The sequence below is a fragment of the Lutra lutra genome, chromosome 11 (genome assembly GCF_902655055.1).
Source record: "Lutra lutra chromosome 11, mLutLut1.2, whole genome shotgun sequence".
Lineage (NCBI taxonomy): Eukaryota > Metazoa > Chordata > Mammalia > Carnivora > Mustelidae > Lutra > Lutra lutra.
Genome location: NC_062288.1, coordinates 3,044,811 through 3,068,150, shown reverse-complemented (window position 1 = coordinate 3,068,150; position 23,340 = coordinate 3,044,811). Strand labels below are relative to the sequence as shown.

At 58.6% G+C, this 23,340-nt stretch overlaps 1 protein-coding gene across 1 annotated transcript in view; it reads left to right on the top strand.

Annotated features, from left to right (window-relative positions):
• The window catches only part of PKD1L1 (polycystin 1 like 1, transient receptor potential channel interacting), an 84,066-nt gene that overhangs the window by 6,345 nt on the left and 54,381 nt on the right, over nucleotides 1-23,340 (top strand). The window contains exons 6-17 of the mRNA XM_047694726.1: nucleotides 3,844-4,014; nucleotides 5,521-5,640; nucleotides 6,093-6,261; nucleotides 6,931-7,170; nucleotides 8,631-8,763; nucleotides 10,608-10,814; nucleotides 13,731-13,912; nucleotides 15,915-16,136; nucleotides 18,272-18,432; nucleotides 19,952-20,254; nucleotides 20,963-21,028; nucleotides 22,837-23,013. Coding sequence (XP_047550682.1) covers nucleotides 3,844-4,014; nucleotides 5,521-5,640; nucleotides 6,093-6,261; nucleotides 6,931-7,170; nucleotides 8,631-8,763; nucleotides 10,608-10,814; nucleotides 13,731-13,912; nucleotides 15,915-16,136; nucleotides 18,272-18,432; nucleotides 19,952-20,254; nucleotides 20,963-21,028; nucleotides 22,837-23,013 — 2,151 coding nt within the window. The remainder of the gene's footprint in view (nucleotides 1-3,843; nucleotides 4,015-5,520; nucleotides 5,641-6,092; nucleotides 6,262-6,930; nucleotides 7,171-8,630; nucleotides 8,764-10,607; nucleotides 10,815-13,730; nucleotides 13,913-15,914; nucleotides 16,137-18,271; nucleotides 18,433-19,951; nucleotides 20,255-20,962; nucleotides 21,029-22,836; nucleotides 23,014-23,340) is intronic.

Here is a 23,340-nt window from a genome sequence, read left to right as displayed (position 1 = left end):
TATTGGGACGTAAAAGAGTCACTTGTGTTCGCTATGAATTCTGTACCCTCCGTCGCTCTGAATGACCACAGTGTGTGTAGTTACTGTGAAGCTCACTCCTTAGTGTTGGCCAGTCATGTGAACAGTATTTACAGATGGGGACACGCCCTCCCCGTTCCTCCAAGCTGACACCTGTCCCGTCCTCGTCTCACTCAGCGTGGCTGCTGCTTCCAGAACAAGGTGGTCGAGGACAGAGGACAGTGGCATCTTTGTTTCGAGATGCTTTTGGTGTCACCCATTAAGCTTGGTACCAGATTTGGGGCCGGTAGAACTTCCTGAATGTTGAGGAGCTTCTCATCTTTCCTCCTTTTTCAGGACTTTTTTTTTTTTTTTTTTTAAACCCCAGTTAGGTCACATACAGTGCTGTGTTAGTCTCAGGTGTGCAACACGGAGTTGACATTGCCCTCCATCACGGCAGGTGCGCTCCATCATCCCCGTCACCTGCTTCCCCCTGACCCACCTCTCCTCTGGTGACCAGCAGCGTGTTCCCTGCAGCGAAGAGTCTATTTCTTGCTTTGTCTCTTTCTGCCCCTTTGTTTTTTGTTTTGTTTCTTAAGTTCCACATATGAGTGAAATCACATGGTGTTTGTCTTTTTCTGATGGACTTATTTTGCTCAGCGTAATACTTTCTAGCTCTATCTACCTCACCGCAAATGGCAAGAGTTCATTCTTTTTGATGGCTGAGTAATATTCCATTGTATATATGTGTGTATACACATACCACATCTTCTTAATCCGTGCGTCATTTGATGGACACTTGGGCTGCTTCCATGGTTTGGTTGTGGGTGACATTGCTGCTGTAAGCATCAGGCTGCATGTGTCCCTTAAATCTGTAATTTTGTATCCTTTGGGTAAATGCCTCCTAGTGCAATTGCTGGGTCGTAGGGTAGCTCTATTTTTAACTTTTGGAGGGATTGCCATACTGTTTTCCAGAGTGGTCGCACCAGTCTGCATTCCTACCAACTGTGTAAGAAGGTTCCTATCAAGGATTTTTAAATTTTTAAAATTTTTAATTTTTAAAAAAGGTTTTATTTAGACACAGAGAAAGAAAGGGAGCCCAAGAGCAGGGAAGGGCAAAGGGAGAGGGAGAACCTGAATCAGACACCATGTGGTATGTGGAGCCCAACGTGGGGCTCTACCCCAGGGCCCTGAAACCATGACCTGAGCTGAAATTAAGTCAGACACTCAGGGGTGCCTGGGTGGCTCAGTCGGTTAAGTGCCTGCCTTTGGCTCAGGTCATGATCCCAGGGTTCTGGGGTCAACCACATCGAGCTCCCTGCTCAGCAGGGAGTCTGCTTCTCCCTCTCCCTCTGCCCTACCCCACTCATGCTCTTTTTCTCTCTCAAGTTAATAAATAAATCTTTTTTTTTTAAAAAGGAACCAGTCTTGGAATTTGGAAATTGACTACATTTCCTCTTCTAAGTTTATCAATTTCTGCTTTTATCTTTACTGCCTTCTTCCTGCTTTTAAACAATGCTTTTGTTCTAGGTTTCCATTTTGAGTTGGATGCTTACATTATTATTTATTATTGAAGTAAAATCACCACCTGTCGCAAGGCCTTTCTCGTGTTCTGGCTTCAGTATTAATTCAAAGTTCCAGCCCATCATCATGAGCAGATTTGTTCTCCCAATTTGTTTAAAAAACATGCCAAGTTGTCTTTGTGGCTTAAAACGTGGTCAATGTTAGAAATGAAACGATGACAGCTGGCAGGTTGTCAGGCGTCATAGCCCCATGTCCCTCATCAGAGCGGGTGTGTTGGCTCCCGACCTCTTCATGTCCTGAGCACCTGCGCTCACCCTCTGTCTGGTCCTCCTGATCACACCCCTGCCAGGGACGCATGTGCATGTGTGTGAGTGTTATATGTGGGTGTGAGAGCGTATGAGGAGGAGGAGGAGGGGGACCTGACCTGAGGCAGGATTTGGGGGGGCCTCCCCCTCAGCCCCACTCTGTCTCAGCAGATATCCCAGCACCAGTGTGTCCCACGCTCTCGTGATTGCTGGATCCTAGAGTAAGGGTGTATCTAGTTTTAAAGAAGCCATCCAACTGTCCCTCAAAGCAGCTGCACCATATTTTTTAAGTTTATGTATTTATTTAAGTCATTTCTATGTCCGGCATGGGGCTGGGACTCGCAACCCTGACATCTGGAGTCACCCACTCCTCTGACGGAGTCGGCCAGGCGCCCCACATGGGCCGTCCCACATCCCCACCAGCGGTGAGCGAGCGCTTCTGGGCCCCACATGTTGGCCAATGGTGGGTGTCGTCGGGGGCGATCAGGGCTGTCCCTGAGGGGTGTGGTTCCTGTGTACTTGGCCTTGACGCAGGATGTGGAGCATCTTGTCACATGCTGGTCCCTGTCTCGCCAACTCCTTGGGTGCTGTGCCTCTGTCTGGAGTACCCCCGTCCGGTTTCTAATCTACTTGCTTGCTCATTGAGTGTTGAGAGACCTCCGTACGTTGCGACAGCGGCCCAGATCAGATGCGTCATTCGGAATAGGCGTGTCAGGAAGACTCATGCAATACTGGTCCCACTTCTTCCGTACTCAGACTTGTTACATGTGAATGACAACTTGCTGGCTCTTCCATCCTGGTCACACGTTCTTTTCTTGAGGAACGGAGGGGTTTCTCCGCTCTTGTCTGGCCCGAGTGGGGTCCCTGGACTGACATCATCCGTATCTGATGTCAGGATCAAGTGCAGGTTCTCCAGCCACAGACGCAGACTCAGAAGTGCAGGGGCTGGGTCCTCGTCCTTGGTGCCGTGGGGAGCCGTCCGCGTGACCGTCCACACTTCCGAGCTGTGGGGCTCTACAGTCAGCTTCCTTTTTCCTCCTTGGAGATGACTTGATGGCTTTGTCTGGCTCAAAGTCATTGTTTATATGTGAGGTCCCTGCGCGGGAACGCGTCTCAGCGCCGGCTGTCCCACATCAACTCGGTCTGCTGTGCGCTGTGCCTTTCCAGGCTGTCGGTGTGCTTCGTTTCCTTTGTTTTGGGAAGGATTTTTTTAAAAGATTTTTATTTATTTGAGAAAAAGGACATGAGTGGGGGAAGTGTCAGAGAGAGAGGGAGAAACAGATTCTCCGCTGAGCAGGGAGCCCCATGAGGAACTTGATCCCAGGAACCTGGGATCATGATCTGAGCCGAAGGCAGATGCTTTGAGCCACCGAGGCATCCCCAGGAAAGAGTTGGTTTTTTTTGTTTTTTTTTTTAATTATGTCTTTAAGTCATTTCTCTGCTGGAATTTCAGCTTTCTTTATGGCAGTCTGGCCACGCATGTGCTAAGTCCCTTTGCTTCTCGAATCCTTCCTGCTCCTTTCATCTTGCTTATCCTTCTCGATTTGCCTCCAGGTCCCTCCTGTCGTGCTCTCTGGTCTGTTTCCCTCCCGCCGGCCGGCCCCACCCCACCCCTCACTTCCTAGAAGGCCGGTGTGTGCACGTGTGTGTGCGTGTGTGTGCGTGTGTGTCTGTGATTGTCACAGCTCCTGCCTTCTCTTGCCTCGCCCCAGAGTGACGTTGTCTGTTTGCTTCCTCATGGATACGTTCCAGTGTGTCATTCTCGGGGCCCAGGGCAGCATCCTTGGTTAACAAACAACCAAGACATTCACGGCACCGAGCATGAAAGCACATGCCAAGCCCTATTGCATGTGACGTGCCCCGCACGGTTCCCCTGCCTACGAGGTGGCTCCTCCGGCAAGAGAAGGCCACCCGTGCTAGGTCCGTCCCCAGAGGACACACCCCTCGTCACCCTTGCACGGACGTTCAGGGTTGCACGTGCTCTTTGTAACTATCACGTGGCCTCTTCTCTTCCCAGGAGGAGTCCATGTGCTCCGGGCGTTTATCTACGAGTTCTGTGGAACTGAAAAGGAGCTGGGGCCTTACTTTGTGGAGGTCGGCCCCGCGACCATGTCTGTGTTCATGAATTCCAGCAGCATCCACAAGGACGAGCTTCTCATCTTTGCCGGCCCCAGCGTGGGTCAGGAAGGTAAGAGACACACGCGGAGTCGAGTGCCCAGACCCCCCTGAGCTGGCATGGTACCATCCGGGTCCAGCCGACTGTCCACACAGACACGCATTCATCCTCTCCCCCGCCTCGTTGGCACGGCGCTGTGCTCTGAGGGGCACGTGCAGATGAAGTCCCCGGGTCCTGGTCTCGGGGTTGACGATCTAGGAAAGGCATTGAGGTTGGTGTCAGAAACACAGGAGCGGGGGATGGATGAGCGCTCACAGGGGTCAGGCCCTCTGCTCGTGCTCCGCTCCCATCAGCCCCCGGTCACCGGTGAGGGGCCCCCCATCCGCTCAGTGTCGTAGACGAGGAACCTGGCTTGGGGCAGCGGGGCGGGAGTGGGGTATCAGCCACGTGTCAGCAGCACATGGAGGGAAGAGTCGTGGGCAGACACGGGCGCCCGTTGAAGACAGCCGCAGACTGCTCGGCCTGAGTGGCTGGGGCGATGGGTTACGTTTCCCAGAAGTGGGGAGGAGGGGAAGCCAGTGGGGAACGTGTCCTGAGGTGCCCACCCACGTGGGGGTCTTTGTACCTGGTTCCCCACACTGACTGTACGGCTTCCATGTGGTTGGCCTCGTGGGAGCCTCTCCACCCAAGAAATTAGACCAGGCAGGTGGGGTTTGGTCAGCCTGTCCCCGGTGATCCGGTGTGAGGAGCTGGAATCGGAGGGCCCGGCACAGGTGCGCGTGGCACGACGTGTCCCACGCAGATCTGCGCGTGCGTTTCGTTCTGTGGCCAGTGCCGCGTTCCCACCTGCAGAGCCGCAGCTGCTGCCGTGGGAGGGCGTCTCTGTCAGCCATGGGGTCGATTTCTCGGAAATTCTAAAGCTCGGGTGAACGGGACAGCACTCTGTGTGACCGTTGTTACAAATGAGCATTTTCTCCCTATGCAGGGAAAAACGACACTGGGTAGTGGTGCTTTAAGGGAAAGACCCCTCCTTTCCTCATGCAGACACACGGGCTGTTCTGAGCCGCCCCAGACACGCCAGTCCTCTGGGACCCAGCGGGGCGTGTGGTGCCTGTCCTCCGCGTACGCCCATGCACACACGCACACACACGCACACACACACGCACATGTGCACCTGTCCTATACGTGAGGTACTTTGCATTGCATATCCGAGGGGTCATCAGCCCGAGGCTCACCCGGGGCCCTGTTGAGAGCCTTGTGCAGTAAGACAGCCCTTAGTGTGCCCGTCAGGGAGATCCTTCAAGACAAGGCCGTCCAGCTATGGAATGAACACGCCCACCCCGAGCACAGCTGCTCTCAGGAGCAGGAAACACCGAACAATGTTGTGAGAGATGTTCCAGACAAGGCCCGTGGCCCGCAGGCCTGTCCAACTTCCAGGCTCACTCGTCAGAACTTGAACCTCACCAGAACTCGGAGGCAGAGCGTAAACGATGGAAATACTGGTCATCCACCGCGTGAGACGGAGGCATGGCCCTTCCGGCCCTCACACGTGTTCGTTGTGTTTTGTCGTCTGTTCAGGCTCCATTGTCTCGCATCGATTTCCAGCCAGTCCCTCGAGCAACGTGACCTTCACATCTCAGATCCGAGCAGGGGGCGGCCAGGCATGGGACCGTGTGACCGTCCGGTATCACATGCAGCGTACGTCCTCCCTCCGAGTCTGGCTGGTTAGGGCCCCTGAGGTCGCCTGGTGCTCTGATGAACTCTGATGAGAGTTACATTTGCCCTCGAGCCAGCTCTGTGCTCCCCTGCGGTTCGTTCTAGTGCTTTCTAGAAACCACATGCGTCAAAGCTTTGGCCTGAAGCTGTGGGGTGGGTCGTGATGTAGAAGCCTCCGCCTGCCCCCGGCCCCGTCCTGTGCTCTTTGGGGAGAGCTCGCAGGGGTGGTCACTTTCACTTTATGAGCTATGGCTTCGGTGGCCTTTGATCTGGGGCCAGAGTCGCCCAGCAGGTTCCCACTGCAGCCCTCCATGTGGGATGGGGACCGCCCCTCCCGGCGCCTTGTGTGGGAGGTGAGGGTGCGAGGACGCTGGCGTCCCTGCACAGTCCCCGCCCTCTGCGCCGATGCTTCTCTCCCTCCCCCACTCTCACAGCCGTCTCAGTCTACACAAATGGAACCATGTTTGCCACCGATGCCCACATCACTTTTCTGGCTGTTACCGAGGAAACGACCCCCCTGGAGTTCATGTGGTCATTTGGAGAAGGTCCAGCCGTGAGGACAACATCCAGAAGCATTAAGAAAAGACTCGGTGTCCCCCAGTGGTGAGTCCGCGGGCGTCACGACAGGCGGCTGCGGGAAGCTCGGCCTTAGCTCGTCCACAGACTCCCCCGATGTTGCTGCAATGATTTCGGACGCCGCTGCGGACAGGAGGGGCACACGGGGAAGGCTAAAGGATGACGAAGTCCCTTCTGCCTGAGCTAGGGGTGGGCGTGCAGCTTTGGAACCAGCGGTTCCGGGTTCAGATCCCACCTTCTCCCCCTAAGTCAGTCCCTGTCCAAGCCCCGGTCCCAGTGCTGCTCCTGCTGCTCTGCACATGACTGACACGAAGACGAGGGGTGGTCCCACTGTCCCACTACCTCTCCCAGTGAGCGGGGAACCGTGGGGGATGGGGGGTGCCTGCAGATGAAAGTGCCCCCTCCCCCAACCTTTCTTTTTTTTTTTAAGATTTTATTTATTTATTTGACAGAGATCACAAGTAGGAGAGAGGCAGGCAGAGAGAGAGAAAGGGAAGCAGGCTCCCTGCTGAGCAGAGAGCCCGATGCAGGGCTCCATCCCAGGACCCTGAGATCATGACCCGAGCGGAAGGCAGAGGCTTAACCCACTGGGCCACCCGGGCACCCCTCCCCCACCTTTCTCGGAGATGCTCTCTACCTCTGACCCGCTCTTGTCCTCCACCTGCCCTTCCTGCCCCCTCGGCGGTCCCCCCGCAGGTACAACGTGACGGTGCGGGCCACCAGCAGGCTGGGCAGCGTGGCCTCGGAGCCCCGCCGCATCAGGACGCAAAGGAGAATTGTTGCCAATCGGCTCGCGTCCCCCTCCTCAGCTCTGCTGAACACCAGTGTGACGTTTGAATTCAGGCTCAACTTTGGCACTGACGTCACTTTCCTGTGGGACTTTGGGGATGGCACCATGGGCCCGGGGGACAGTTCGGCCAGTCACACCTACAGCAGGTGAGCGGCTCGGTCACAGGAACAGCTCTGTGGTGGTGGCTGGAAGGGTCTTTGTGAGGCGTGAGCCCCTTGTCCTCCGCAGCTGACCTGGCAGTGCGTGTAGTTGGCAGACACCGAGGAGAGTCAGATAAACCTGCTGTCCAGGAGCTCACGGTCCAGGGCCTGGGGACGGTGGGCAGGAAAGCAGTCCCTGTGAGCACCAGGATGCAGGGACAGAGCCGTGGGTCGAGGGGTGGGGGTGCAGATAGAGGTAGAAGGTGCTCGGAAGGACGGCCAGGGGCTCACTGTGGGCTGAAGAGCTTGGGCTGTGTCCTGTCATTCAGCATTTACTGAGCACCTGCTGTTTACCTGGAAGGAAGCATTATGGAGATCCAAGCACCGCTGGGCCTGCCTGGGGGAGGCGGGCATGTCCACGGGAAGCCACCAAGACAAACCGTAGGATTTCCACCGTGGAGGTTAGGGGAGTGGTGAAGGGCAGGCCGGCCAGGTCTGAGCCTGAGCCTCCTGGCCGTGCTCCTTAGCAGGGGGCGAGTCCTACCCTGGGTTACCGAGGCCGTGCAGACCTCTGGGTGGAGCTGGGCCTCCGGCTGGTGTGGCACCATTCACGCTGCCGTAATGAAGTAGTGATGGATGCAGAAGGGCCCAGAAGCGAGGCCTGTGTGGCCAGCAGCAGCAGGGAAAGACGGCTGACCTCTCTGAGTGCAGGACTTCCTCGAGAGCTCCCGTGGCCTCGCCACCCACAAGGACATGCCCGCACGGCCCGACGCGAGCTCTCCCTGTGTGCCTTCTCCATGGGAGGTGGATGTTCATGGGAGGAAGGAGTTGAGTGGGGGCGCCCTGGCAGGCTTCCCCAGGGGCACACCTGGGCCCCAGACCTGGGGACATGCTCTGTGGCTCCGGGATGGACACGCGCCGCTCTGCACCCCTGCCTCATCTCTGGAGTGTCCCAGGGGTCCCCAACCACCTGGACCCTGAGGGGGACCCCACAGCCTGCACTGGGGTCAGCAGGACCCACTCTCCTTAGGGACACACCATGACAGCAGGTGGCACTCTGGTCCCTTGGCTCAGGGAGCAGAGCGGGAAGATCATGCCCACTTTCCGGGTGAGGGGCTGGGGTGCCCATCATCATATGGAGGGTCACCCCGTGGGGCACAGATGGGCCAGACTATGGCCACCGGGATCTGTCCCCATGGAACGACTGTTTCTCTGTCAGCAGGTGACATCAGTCTGGGAGCTGGGCGACCGGCTCGCCCTGCACTGGGCGGGTAGCTGGTGTGTTAACTAGGCAACAGAGGCCCCTGTGGACCAGCCTCATGGGCGGACGCCCTCTGTGCTCACGGGTGGGCTGTCTGGCCGTCGGGTCCCACAGTGACATGGTGGAGGCTGTTAGGAAGGGGGCAGGAGAGGCAGATGCCTGGCGGGCTGGGTGTTTGCATTCCTGTGTACTGTGGCCCTTGCAGGGAAGGAGAGTTCACTGTCCAGGCCCTTGCCTTCAATGATGTCAGCGCCGCCTCCCTGCGAAAGCAACTGTTCATCGTGCGGGAGCCCTGCCAGCCGCCCCCCGTGCGGAACATGGGGCCCGGGAAGGTGCAGGTAGGCTGGGCCTGGGAACAGCGGGTTTTTGGGGAACAGACACCGGGGGGGGCGCCTCTTGGGGCTTCTGAGGGCCCTGGCAAGGTTGAGGGCCTCGTCCTGGCCTTGAAGGGGCCTTACTGGCCTTGATCGAACACCAGTGGGTGTTCGGTTCAGCCTACTTTGAGGGGCTGTTGAGAAATTGCTTGTGCAGGCTGGCCTGGGCGGCTCCGTCGTTAGCCCTCTGCTTCCCGCTCAGGTCATGGTCCCGGGATCCTGGGATCGAGCCCCACATTGGACTCTCTGCTCAGCGGGAGCCTGCTTCTCTCTCTGCCTGCCGCTCCCCTGCTTGTGCTCTCTCTCTCATGCTCTCTGTCTTTCAAATAAATGAATTTTCTTTTAAAAAAAGAAATAGCTTGTGCCAAGCACTCAAGCATTTTCAGGAGAAAGGAATGTTTGGATTCCTGTGAAGTCAACAGCCAAAGACACGATTGGTCCCTTCCCAAGCTTGCACTGTGCATTAGGAGAAGGAGGGAGCACCCACTGTGGGTTAGGAGAAGGAGGGAGCACCCACTGTGGGTTAGGAGAAGGAGGGAGCACCCACTGTGGGTTAGGAGAAGGAGGGAGCACCCACTGTGGGTTAGGAGAAGGAGGGAGCACCCACTGTGGGTTAGGAGAAGGATGGTGGCGTTTTACTTCTTTTGTTCCTCTGAGGCCTCTGGGTTAGAGCGGATTTCCCATGTCAGAGCAGAAGTGTCTGTGACACATGGAAATCCAAGCTGTGACTTGGCTGCATTTCCAGACTGCACCCTGGGCCTCCGACCAGGGTCCAGGGTCAGGTACCTCCCACCAGGGATGAGGTGGCGGGGATCGGGGGACCCACAGAAGAGCCCCCAGGACAGGGCCTGGATGGTTCCTGCCACATGGCTCCTGCAGGATGGTGACGGCCCCTCACAGGCAGGACCTGAGCCCCCATTAGGCCAGCACACACCTGTGTGTGTGCACGGACAGTGGGCTTTCCGGGTCGGGGGGATGGACAGAACGTCAGGGGGACCCTACCATGGAGACGGGGATGGCCAGGAACCAGGGGAGACGGACTGCGTTTAAATCGTGACTCTGCTCTCAGGTTGAGGCACCGGATGTGGCCTGTCCCTGGTTAGACAAGGTCCAGGGGCGTCGTCCGCAGCATGTGGTCCAGACTGTTACTGGTGATGTGACCCGGGGTTCTGTTCTAAAGAGAAGGACTCAAGTGTTTTTCATTCTTGAAACAAAGGAACCAACACTGATGAGTCCATTTTTCCTTTATAATTTTTTTTCTTGTACACATTTTCTGAAAGTGTAAGGGAAGTGGGGAGTCATTTGGAACGCAGCAAGAGAGCCCCACTGTGTCCCTGGACACACTTAAGGAAGGCCAAAGGTCCACTTCTAGTGTTAAGGAATACCGGTTTAAAAATCCCATTTCCCAACTCCTTCTAGACGTTTACCCTTTTCCCTTTGTTGTGGGAGATTTTCATTAAACTGTCCTGCAAGGAAGCTTTTGTGCTTGTTCCTTCTCTCGCTGTGTCTCTCTATGTCAAATAAATAAATACAATCTTGAAAAAAAATAAATAAAATGTTTTTTTAAAAAGATATATTTATTTTAAAGAGAGAACATGAGCAGGGGAGGGGCAGAGGGAGGGAGAGAGAATCCCAAACAGGCTCCCCGCAGAGAGTGGAGCCTGATGTGGGGCTTGATCTCACAGCCCTGAGATCGTGACCCAAGCGGAAATCAAGAGTCAGGCACTTAACACGCGGAGCCACCAGATGCTTCTCTGTGGCATCAAGCATAATGGACGTTTCGAGACCTCTTTCTCTCTAACCCGCAGGTGTGGCGGTCTCAGCCTGTGACCCTGGCTGTGACGTTTGAGTCTGCGATCCTCTGTGACATCTCCCAAGGCCTCTCCTACACCTGGACCTTCTGGAACTTCCAGGGGAGGCCGGTGGCCCTGCCCCCCACCGTCAGCACGCACAGGCAGACAGTCACTGTCCCCAGCTACTTCCTGGCGCCCGGCAACTACACTGCTCTTGCCAGGGTAGGTTGCCAGAAGACATTTGTCCCACCAGCCCCGGAGCAGGAGCTCAGCCCCATCCCTCCAACCTGCTCTACCCGAGATAATGAGGGTCATCACAACAGGTGGGGCTGGGCTCCCTAGAAAAGCTTAGCTCCTCTCAGAGAGCAAATTGCGTGTCCAAATGCAGGAAAGTCATCGTGAAAATCTCATTCTTTTAGCAAAAGCCTCCTGAGCATGTGCTTTGACGGTGTCGCTGAGGTAGTCCGGAAATGTCAGAGAGTGTCAGTGTCATCCCAGAGCGTCCCGCCTGGAACGGGAGGGCACGTTAGACCGCGGAGGCCAGGAGGACACCCTGCGGACCGGGCTGCTGCTGGCACTTGGTGTATTTTGGCTGGAAAAATGGTGAAAATATGTCGTGGTCCTTTCTAGAAGAGTTGGCTTCATGGAGCAGAGTCTGTTTGCAGGCAGAGACTGGCCCTGAGTTTTCCTGCTGTCTCAGAGTTCCTGGGGAGCTCATCACCTCCTGGGGGAGGGGTGACTGTGAGCCCTGCCCCGTGCCAGGTCGGGAGAGGGTTCCAGAATGGCAGAGGCTGGGACAGTCCCCTAGGAGCATGCAGGGTTTGTGGGGGTGGGTGGGGGGACACGGGGCTGAACATGTGAGTAGGAGGTTCTTCTGAAGACCAGGGGAAGGCAGAGATGGAGGGATCGGGCCTCAGGGCTCAATGGGCCGTGATGGCAATGTTGGAGGGGGTGGGCAGGTGGATGGGGGGGTGTGGGGGGACTGTGCTGGGTCTCTGGGCAGAGGCCGGGAGCAGTGAGGGAGGAGGGAGGGCACGTAGCCCTTGTGTTTTGGGGCTGGGGCAGGGGAGGGAGCCAGACGAGGAGGCGAGCTTTGGTCCATCTGTATTAAGCATCATAAGGATCTGTGTCACTACTTTTCCTTAAATTTTAAAATAGTGGAAAAGTGTTATTAGTTATAGTTTAAAAAAACAAACAAACAAACAAACAACACTGTTCCCATAATGGTCTGTGTTGTTTTTTGGTTTAACACGGCTTAACATCTTTGTATCCGATGTTGCTTGGGCAGCGGCGAGTAGGTGTCCTGTTTCCGTGACTGCCCCTGGGCTCTCCTTGTCGCTGAGGAACCTGGGGGTGACTCCTGGAACGGCAGATGTCAGCTGGACTGGCAGGGCCAGAGCAGACCTTGTGAGGGCCACTGGACTGTGCTACCAGCCTAACGGCCAGCGTCCCAGCTGGGCACGAATGGGGCGGTGGAGTGCGTCTGAGGCGGGCATCTAGCCAGCCTTGCCGAGAGGCCACGTGTCTGGTCTGGCCTCAAACTTGGCAGACCCCAGATGGTGTTGTTGGTTTTGTTAGAAATGGCCATTCCCGCGGGGTCCGGTTCATACTGTGTAAGGTCTCTAGTGCCATGTGACCTGGCAAAAAGAGAAAGGGACAGGACAGCCCATGGGGTTTCCCTTCTATCCACTGGTTCTGAGCAAGTGCGTGCAGCTGGGTAAGGTGTGCGAATGTGGGCATGGACACGATCGGTGAGACCACGTGCCGGTCGCCTGTGCATCTGGTGCTGAGAGCTCCTTTCCCCCAGGCTCTGGACAGTGGGGTTGTGGCACTTGTCCTGCCCGTGTGGAAAGAGTGGAGGCTGGGATCCAAGCTGCCAGGTGCACGCTTGCTTGTGAGCCTGTCATTGCCCACGAGTGGCTCGGACGCGTCTTCCTCCGGGTCACGGGACCTGCCCTGTTGAGGTGCTTCTGCTGATGTCTGAGCTTGTCCTCACGTTGCCTCCGGAGGTCATACCCTCCGATGTGCAGACCTCCTGCTGTCACTGCCATCCTGACCAGCAGCCCCCCCGCACGTCCCCGTCTTTGGACATTCCTGATGGTTCCTCCAGCGGTGGAGGTGGAGGTGGGAGTGGGATCACACAGTCGGTAGATGGCCATCGGGGCCCCACTCAGGAGAGCCACCAGCAGGGAACCCGGGTGCCTTTCTGAAGGAGGCCACAAAGAACTGGGCCCAGACCCACGAAAAGAGCAGCAAGTGTGACGCTGTTGTTCCAGATTGTGTCAAATTCTCAAAGAGCCCTTTGAATGGGGGGTTTACAAAATATTCCAGTATTCCCGAATTGCGGAATAGTGGTCTTACAGTTCATTTACATTGCTTCAAGCCTGTTGCACGAGGGCTAGAAATGTAGATTTTTTTTTTTTAAGATTTTATTTGAGAGAGAGTGGGAGCAGGGGGAGGGGCAGAGGGAGAGTCTGAAGCAGACGCCCTGCCGTGTGCAGCCCAACGGGGCTCGATCTCACCATCCTGAGATTATGACCTGAGCCGAAATCAAGTCAGCTGCTCCGCCGCCTGAGCCAGCCAGATGCCCCAGAAATGTAGCTGACAGAAGGCCGGCTAATGCCATCTGAGACCACGGGCAAGCTTCCTGTCGGTGGAGCAGGCTTGATGGCTGGCCTGTGTGCTGATGACAGGGACCATGTCTTCAAAGGTGTACCTGGGGACTCGCAGCTCTGTGTGCCCCCAGACGTGAGTACATGTCCCTACCCGCCCCTGCTCCAGACACCTTGGCTGTGCTGGCACACAGTAGGTGGTTTCTCTGACACAGGTGACTGGCTGGGGTTCAGAATAATGGAGTGTGTCGGTGCAGTGCCAGGAGGCGCTGTTGGAGCTGGTGGCACGCTTACACTCACAGTTTCCTTCCAGCGTTATCTTGTTTTTGAACTCACTTATTTACTTCGAAGTCATCGCTACACCCAAGGTGGGGCTCGAACTCACGACCTCGAGATCAAGAGTCGCACACTCCACCGACGGAGCCCACCGGGTGCCCCAGTCTCCTTGCAGCATCAGAGGGCATCTGGCTCCAGCACTCCTCCTGCCCAGGTCCCTGGGTGACGCCCGCTTGTCGCCGCATTCCAGGTCCGGGTGGAAGGCAGCGTGGTGCACAGCAGCTACAGCGTGGCGGTAGAGGTGCGAGCCCGGGCCCCCGTCAGCGTCATCTCCGAGGGCACGCACCTGTTCCTCTCCAGAGACCCCTCGTTCCCCGTTGTCCTCACGGGCTCCCAGTCCTACGACCCAGACCACCCGGGGGCCGTCCTCAGGTGAGCACCCGGGAGCCCGACTCACGTCTCCCCCGGGAGCCGAACATATAGGAGACGGGGGACGGCTGTCACTCAGACGGGAGTAGTGCTGGATGTCGGTATTTGAGAAGTGAGGTGCCGTGTGTCAGTGCGTGCAGCTTGTGGAGCTCATGGGCAGTGGACGCGGCTTTCTGTGGACTGGAGGCTGGCAGGCGGATGGAGGGCCAGCCGTTTGGTGTCTTGGACGACCTGCCTCCTGGTTCCTAGCTGGTTCTTCTCACGGCGTCCTCATGGGGCGGGCGGGGAGGGGGTGCCGGGGGCTCTGCCCTGGAAGTGCCATCTGTCCCTTCCCGGAGGCTCCATCTCCACGACGTAATCCCCTCCCAAGGCCCCCGTCGTCACCCCGTCACATGGGGCGTTAGGTCTCCACATCGTAGTGGGACCCCTCAGTCCTTGGCAAACACGTTACTCTGTGACTGATGTTCTTGCTCTGATGAAGGGGGGACTTGACCTCTGCGTGCCCCTCATCCCGTGCTGCTGGAGGTCCCCGGCTCAGGCCTTGGTCCCCTCCCCATCCACACGCCCTCCCCAGTGGCTTCACCTGATTTACTGATGGGACCGGATCCATGTGACAGTCACCTCCAGCAAGCATCCTGCGTCCACACTGTTCTTGGCCTCCAGGCTGGGTGTCCTGCCATCTCTGGCCTGGTCCCCGTGCGGCCTTCCCGTCTCTGCGGGCGGAAGGTCCTTCCCAGCGTTCAGGCCAGTCTTCACCGAGCTGGTGGACGGAGTCTGTGAGAGCCCTGTCACTGCCCCGCCCCCTTCCGACTGCACTCGGACGTCACGTGCCTGGGGAGGCTTCCAATGACCCCGCGGTGATGACCGTCCCCTGCTGACTCCTTGGTGTCTTCTTCCAGAGCCCCCTCTCCCCGTGACATCCCTCAGTCCTCATCAGCACTCCATTCCTGCTGGCATGTTCACCCCGGCGGGCAGGGCCGTGCCTTGGCATGTCCCTGTGCCCGGCACAGAGTGGGTCGTCTGGGGGTATTTCTGAATAGAGAGAGCAGACAGCTGCTGCGGCCCGAGCGTGGCTGCTGGTGGAGGCGAGAGGCGGCCTGCTGGACTCGCAGGTCACACACACGTGTTCTGGACACACACACGCTGGCATCGTGCCCCCGTGCCCTGGCCGCGGGAGACAGAGCGGGGCCTTGTTCCTTGTGGACCCTCACTGAGAGCCTTGCGTGGTGCCCACGGCAGGAGCTCAGCATGTGTCTGTGGAGACGGGCAGAGTCCGCTCCCGGGGAGGGGGGACTATTTCCGCCCAGCCCAGGAGGAGGGTTGGTCCCCGAGGGGCCTGAGCTAGACCAGCGCCGACCAAGTTCCTACAGGCTCTGGAAACAGGGAGGCTTAGAACTGGTGCTTGGGTCCAGGTCACTCACAGTCCAGATACGGAATTGAACTTGGAGGGTTGAGCAGCAGTGTGGACTTCGGGGTGCTGTGTGGGGAGCCCACACCTCCTCCTCCCACACCTCCCGGTGGGGCTGCTTACCTCCATGTGTCCCCCAGAGGGGACAGGACTCCTGGCTGGGGTGGGGGCTGGCTTCCTGATTGTTGAGCAAAGTGGCGACTGTCACAAGGCAGAGGACTATATAGGGCAAACATCTGGCGCTCATCTCCTGGCCCGTCCACTTGCGCTCTGGGATGGGCAGGCCCCGAAGCCTTGGCCTTCCCAGGGCCAGAGTCTGCGTGCTTCTTGGGGGCTGCAGAGATACCAGTGGAGGTGGGAGGTGGCATGCATGGGGCCAGAGCAGGGCCCTGAGCCCGTAAGCCAGGTGAGGTGGGGCCTGGCCCCTGACCTTGGTGGCCCTGCTCTGGCATCGGAACCTCCCACCCCGCCTCCATCAGAGAATCTGCCTGCCCGGCCTGCCTGCTCCCCTGGGCCAGGAAAGCCCCGTTAGTGGTCCGGGTGGTCACCTGACTGCTGGGGCAGGTACGTTCAGCCCCGTGGTGCCTTCTCCCGCAGCTATCACTGGAAATGCACCGTGGCCAGCAGCCCCGGGCACTCCTGCTTCGCCGCCTCCTCGCCACACAGCCTGGATGCCGGGGCTCCCTCCCTTGCCTTCCCTGCAGACTCTCTCAGCGACAGCTATGACCAGTTTGTCGTGACGCTGACGGTGTCCAGCGCCGGCCGGAATTCTTCAGAGGCGCAGGTGTTCCTGTCCCCTCGCCCCGACTCGGCGCTCAGGTACCGCCTGCCCCTCGCTCCCTGCAGGACAGGTCCAAGGGCCGTGCCTTTCCGTGCCCTGCCCGGCAGGTGTGGGAGCCACCGGAGCCTGCTGAGGAGGAATGGGGCTGGCCAGTGAGGGCGGCGGAGCCCGCGCTCCGGTGGCACAGGGGCAGAGCCTGTCCCAGCAGCCGTCCCAAGACCGGGTCTGTTGTCGGGCTTGGGGCTGAGACTGGACAGAGGTTAAGCATCTCGGGGCCTCTCAGCAGCACCTTCCAGGCATCGTGCGGCCAGGCCAGTGGTGATGTGGGGGCAGCACAGGGAGCAAGGTCGTGCTCCAGCCACAAAGCAGACCTGCAGCAGGGAGGCCAGGCCAGCACCTGAGTGAGGGCCGCGCTGAGCCCAGCACTGGACGCAGGCTGGCGTGAGCCACACCTGTTCCGCACACCCCCAGGGGGACAAGCGGGGTGCCTGAAGGACTGGGGCGCACAGGCCTGCTCCTGTACACGGACCCTGCAAGTGGTCTGGGCAGTTACCGTTGCCTTGTTGTGTAAAAACAGCTCGGGGTTAAAAGTGTGCAGAAAGAGTGGGTTCTGGCAGGCTTCCCGGAGGAAGAAGAAAATTAGCTGTGGCTGGCCAGGACCAACACAAAGGAGAGGACGTGAGCTGTGGCACTGAGGTCAGATAGAGGACTCTGGTGGAGACCGCCCCCGCCCTGGGGTTGAGGGTTGAGGCCATGAAAAATGCGTCTCAGCAGACAAGCGTGGGTGCCTCTCCACGTCCAGCCAGACCCAGGTCTCCTGTGCTTTCCGAAAGCTCCTGACATAAAAGCACAGGAATCAAGGTTCCAGGCTGGCTCGGTCGATACAGCGTGACTTCTGATCTCAGGGCCATGCGGTCAAGCCCCATGTTGGGTGTGCAACTTACTGTAAAAAAAAAAAATTTAAAGAAGAAATTGAAGGAACGTCAGTACAGGACTACAAACCTTGGGTCGTAATTTAGATAATTATATTTAATAGATTTTTAGATATGAATTAGGTTAATTAATCTCAATTAATTAGTATTAATTAGAATAAGCTTTTATTCTAAAAACACAACATACTATATAATTCTGCTGCTCACAAGATAAAGATTTTATTTAAAAATACTCCTTCATTGTGCAAAGGTGTGGGGTGGGCATTGGTCAGTGTTGTCAGGCACAATCTGGGCCCCTGCGCACCACGACCTGGGGGGACCGGGGGCCAGATGGGCCTCTTCTGTCCCGAGCCCACCCCGTCCCCACTCACCAGGCGCATACACACTCCACAGGGAGACACGCTCACACACGGAGACGCACACACACAGGGACCGGCCGGCCGAGGCCCCTCGAGGAAACTTCGTGGCCCCTGTGCTGGGCTCCCCCCACCCCAGGGTCCTGCGCTGGGAGCCACATGTAGAGGCCACAGTTTGAGACGTGTGCGGGCATGCCGCCTTCACGTGGGAGATGCTGGCCCCCCCCCACGCACCCTGGGGGCTCTCCCACCGTGACCTGCTGATGGCTGCCGAGTCTCTCAGGAGAAGGTCCTGTGAATCAGGCCTTGGTGGCCATCCCAGGGTACCACGTAATGCCCTAAGGGACTGCACGTGCCAGTCAGTGAGAGAGCCTGGCTGTGGGGCCACGGGACTGAGGGAGCCGGCGGGGTTCCTCACGTGGGGTGGGGCCAGACCACAGGGGGCGGTGAGGCCACGGGACATGAAGAACATACCTGGCCATTGGGGGATGTCCAGGTGAGGCTTAGGTTGGTCGGAGGGAGCCCCGAGGTGAGGTGAGCACTCGGGGGGGCCTCCCTTCTGTGGACAGTGCAGGTGAGGCTGGGGTTGCGGGGCCGTGGAGTGAGGCTCAGGGGGCCGTAGGGCCAGGATGCCATCCGGGCTCTGCCCTGAGCTCTGTGTGACCTGGAGGACTCGCACACCCTCTCTGCGCTCGGTGCGTGTGCGTCCTGGGACCTGGCCCGTGTCATGAGGTGGTGCGGGGGGGAGCTGGGTGCAGGCTCGGCCGCCCCGCAGTGCTCAGGCGTGCTGGCCCTGACACCAACCCGCACTTAGCACAAACGAGCGAGGCTGCCAGACTGTCCGGTGTTCTCCCTAAAATCCCCAACCGGGTTCGCACGGCACAGGTTCGTCCACATCTCCTGGGTCAGCTTTAAGGACGTGTTTGTTAACTGGAACGAGGAGCTTTCTCTTCGAGCCGAGTGTGACGTGTGTGGTGAAGGGCCCCACCTGTCTTACTCCTGGGACCTCTTCCTGGTCAACGCGACCGAAAGGACCCGAATGGAAGGTAAGGTCACGGCCGCCTTCATTTTGTTAACCCGGGCGAGGACTTGGTGTTCGAGGATTGCTGAGAATACGCAGGCTCCGCGGCGTCCAGACCAGGGTCCCTGGCTGTGCCCATCGCACTGAGCTCCCCAGCCCCTCTCCTTTATGCTCACGGAGACGGAGATGCCCGAACACTGTGGCTCAGCACCTGCACACGACCCAGAACTTGCCTCCGTCCCTCGCAGCTCCTGCTGTCCTTGGGGCCAGTCCTCGCCCTGGCTCTGAGACCCGCGACTTCAGGCCCTTCTCCAGGAGGTGGTTTTCTTGGGTGGGAAGGGTGGGTCCCAGCGCTGCGCAGGGCAGTGGCCAGGTGACGTGAGATCGCGTGTGAGAACGTGCCAGCTCCGGGATGGGACACGGCCTGGGTGCGAGCCAGGAGGGGGAGGGGTTCTCACCCGTGGCCTCTGTGATGAGAGGGATGGCTGGGAATGGTGGACAGAGGAGCTTGTGTTTCTGAGCTGGGTGTGGCTGGCTCGGGGGGGGTGGGGGGCAGCAGCTCGTGCCGAGGCCTCAGAGGCCCACACTTACTCTGCACCCGTCCTGCGGGGCCACACGAAGCTTCCATACACGGGCTCTGAGTGCAGCGGACCTCCCTGCGAGGGGGGCAGGAACACATAGGGGCCGTTGTCCCTTCTCTGCGGGGGAGCTCTTCTCACATTCCCAACGTAACTGGGTTTTCCAGAAGCAAAGCGGGTGGGGAACGCATGGGAGGAACCGGGACAAACCGCACCCCCCCCAGGTGGTTAAACTTGCAGCCAAGCCAGTGACTGTCCGAAGGCCATGTGTCTCCCTTTCTTGTCACAGAACCCGTCTCTGTGACAGCAGCGAGGACAAGCTCACTCTAGCGAGACGTCCTCATGTCACATCCATAGAGGTTTTCTCTTTGTCGTTCATCCTTTCTCGTAATTATACCAGCGTTCTTTAGAGTTGTTTCATGCGACGCGGACAAGTGAGCGAGGGTCAGAGGCTCCACACGCCCACACAATGTCTAGAGTAGACGTGAATAACCGTGCCAGGCGTGCTGGTGCAGCGGGAGTCCGTGGTGAGCAGATCCCGGGGGAGCTACGGCGCCCGCCGCCCTCCTGCTTCCCCGGGGGTGGTCTGCCTGCCTCCAGGTGAAATCCATGCTCCCCGCTATTTTCTGGGACATGTCCTTCTCAGAGATGGGTCACGTTTGTTAAAATGGCATGCCGATGGAATCTGTAGACCTTTGTATTTATTATTATTATTATTTTAAAAGATTTTATTTATGGGAGGCACAAGCAGATGGGGGGCAGAGGGAGAGGGAGAAGCAGACTCCCTGCTGAGCACAGAGCCCAGTGTGGGGCTCGATCCCAGGACCTCAGGACCATGACCTGAACCAAAACTAACAGTCAGACGCTCAACCAACTAACTGGGCCCCCCACATGCCCCCATAGACTGTTTTCAACCACATAGTTTTTCTGGTCTGAACGTCTCACACGGCTCCGTGTTTGTTCAAGTCCCCTCTTGCAGAACAGTGGGGCTGCTGGGCGCTGCTGGCCTGGGGGCCATTTCAAAGCTGCCAGAGCCCAGTCCACCATCCACGGAGCCGAGCCAGCTGGAGCCCCATGCAATGGGCTCACTGTCTTCTCGGGAGCTGTCACCACAGACCCAGGCCCCGCCGGTCCTCTCGGCCACCAGGAAACCCTCCTCGGGGCCCACAGTCAGCGGGCACTGGGTTCCTGCTGCGGGTGACCAGCGTTCCCCAGGACCCAGCCCCCCTCGGAGGTCGTCCCCCCAAGGCCCATCCCCCACCCCCTCTGGTAAGTGCCCCTGTCCCGTCACATCTGCGCAGCTTGTGGGATGTTCATAGGGTCTCAGGGCCTTCCTCACAACCTCAAACCTGTCCAGGCTCTGACAGCTATCTGTGCACACAGCCTCCCTCGTCCCTTGTCCTTCCCAGCACCAGGCCCTTCACGGTATCGCTGGTTTTCAGGCTGCCCAGAAATGGTTTCTGGGCCTCCAAAGTCGAGAAAGGAGCTCGTTGTCAGGGAGCAAAGCTGTGGCCCAGACTCTGCCTGTCCCTCATTGTCCCTCCCTGCTGTCACCATTGACACTGTGCTTTCCTTGGGCTGTGGTCCGGCAGGTGCCACCCTGCCCCAGGACCCCTGGCCTCAGGTCAGCTGCTAGGAGAGGACGCCGTGGGGACAGAACAGTAACGTCTGCAGTAGGACGTGCTTGTGTCCCCTTCTTCCTTCTGAGAGGAGGGGGCGCGACGCTCTCTGAAGGGACAGTGGGCGTTTGGAGTGGGGTCCCGGCCTCGGCCTGCACCCAGCGGCTGGCTTATCCTGGGAAAGCCACACACGCAGACACATGCCTCCACCGTCGCGGTGACGCAGTGACACACGTGGAGCCGGGTGTAGACTCGAGACTCGGACCCCGGCAGCCCGTGTGTGCCCTCGGGAGGGTCGTGTGGACTTTGGGGAAGTCTGTGGCTTTCCGTGACGTGGCCTGTTTTTCTCCTCATGTAGATTTTGAAGCCTATTACAGCGATCTCCAAGAAGCTGTGCCACCCCCAGGGAGACAGCCGGCCGACTGTGAGTCTGTGACCGTCACCTCTTCCTGGGGCTCTGTCCGCACGCCAGTCTAGTCTCTGAAGCCCCTGAGATCGGGAATTGCCCCTCCGCTCCCTCACAGCACGAGCTCCGAGAGCTCCCAGAGACGCAGGGCACATCTGGCCCGAATCTTCTAGCTCACCCACTGCTACACTTCGGGTCCCCTGTACTCAGAACCCCAGGTAGCCCCACCCCCACAGGCAGGCGCTGCTGCACTCCCATGCCTTGGTCCACAGGCGGTCGATGCCGAAAATATCCCCTCAGCGCCCTTGCCAGGACATCACTGTGAAGCACTGCCTCCTGTCGGTCGGCTTCTGTTTCCTTACTCCGGGCGTCCCCTTCGTCTTATGTCATATCCCTTCCGTCCCGTGACAGCCCAGCGTACTTGCTTGAAGCGGTGCATGCAATGCTCGCGGCTCTTCCCCTGGCTGTCCTGCTCTAGCCCTCCAAGGACGCGTCCAGGGAGCGTGTGGGCCCCCATCCCAGATGACCATGGTGCCTGGAACCCTGGCCCACAGCGAGTGTGTTCTTGAGTGGACAGATGTGTGGTTGGTGGACGATATAGCCATGGACAGAAGAGCTGGACGGTCAGGGTGCGGTGTGTCCATGGACGGAGGAGCTGTGCAGGCAGGGGACAGTGTGTCCGTGGACGGAAGAGCTGGACGGTCAGGGTGCGGCGTGTCCGTGGACGGAGGAGCTGTGCGGGCAGGGGACAGTGTGTCCGTGGACGGAAGAGCTGGACGGTCAGGGTGCGGCGTGTCCGTGGACGGAGGAGCTGTGCGGGCAGGGAACAGTGTGTCCGTGGATGTAAGAGCTGGATGGTCGTGGAGGGTTTGCCCGTGGGAGCTGCTCCGTGTTTTCGCCGGCTTCCTCCTTTCCTCCTCCTCTCCTCTTGCCTCTGTGGTATTGTTAGGTCTGTCTGTGCTCCCTCCTGAGACTACAACCACGTGTAAGCGGCTGGCTGCACGCTCACAGCGGGTGTCTAATAAGTAACACTGAAGGAAGAGAACTTTATATTCGTAAAATTGCCCCTCCTGATGGTGACTCACTCAGAACGGGGGGTCACATTCTCACTGCGTCTTCTGTCCATGACTGCGAGCCTGGAGTCCGTTGCTCTCCACAGGGTCCTGCCACGCCACGTGCTGGACCATGCAGGAGTCCTTCCTCTGTCCCTACCTCCCTTCCCACCGCCTAGACACACAGCCCGGGTGCTTTCAGGGCACACCCAGACCCCCCCCTCCAGACCTGTCCTGGGTGGCTTTCTGGCACTTCCTCCCCACCTGGTTTCCCTCTTTCCCACCCCCTCCAGCTATATCTCCAACCTCTCTCCAGTGTTCACTCCAGAGTTCATTCTGGCCTCTGGCCTCACCTTGCCTCCCAGGGGACTGCCAGCCGATGGCCCACGGCTCTGAGTCAGTACCCCCCCCACGCCCTCCCCTATCTGTCTTTGCTCACGGTCACCCGGCTCTGGAGTCCGGGGGTGGCGAGTGTCGTCTGATTTGCTGGGCTGACTTGTTCCACTGGGCCGCTGGCAGCCTGGCCCCTGTCGCTCTGGTGAGCAGCTCTGCGGGGACCAGTTCCGGGCTCAGCGAGCAGGCTGTTTGCAGAGCAGTCGAGGCCGGGGGGAGGGAACAGCCCGTCATGCCCCCACCGCACGGTGCTGAAGGACAGATCTGGAGCATGGGTGTTGCGACACGGGCTCCCAGCAACGCTGGCGCAGTTATAGATGATGTTTCAGATCAGTGGGACTCTGTCCCTGGACCATGTGCTGACTCGCCTTATCTTCCCAGGGGCTGATGCTAGCCTCCTGCGAGCAGACCCGAGTTCGAGTCCTGATGGAGGCCACGGGGACGGGGACAACCTGCTGGGCCCTTTGGATCCCCTGGTTGCCGCCAGGCCCACCCTCCTGGTGGACTGGCCCAAGTCCCTGGTCAGCTGCGCTCGCTTCCACGGCTACACCTCCTCCGGTAGGAGCCCTCCCTTTAGATCCGGGGCTTTGCAGCCGGGTGACAAGGGTTTGGGGACTGGCCCCTCCATTTCTTCCACAACATTTCCTTTCAGTGGAGAAGTCCCTGGGGTCATCATGCCTGTTCTGCCTGTGCGTGTCCCTCCATGGCCTGCAGGCGGAGGAGGCTTCTTATGAAAGGCAGAACGTGCCCCTGGGGCCCTCCGGGAGCCGTGCCTACAAACAGGGTGGTGGTTGGGGGTCCCGCTGAGCTGGTGCCCATGTACGACTCCGAGGCCGGGTACCCCAACACCCGTGTGCACAACAGCCATGTCCTCCTGCCTGGGAA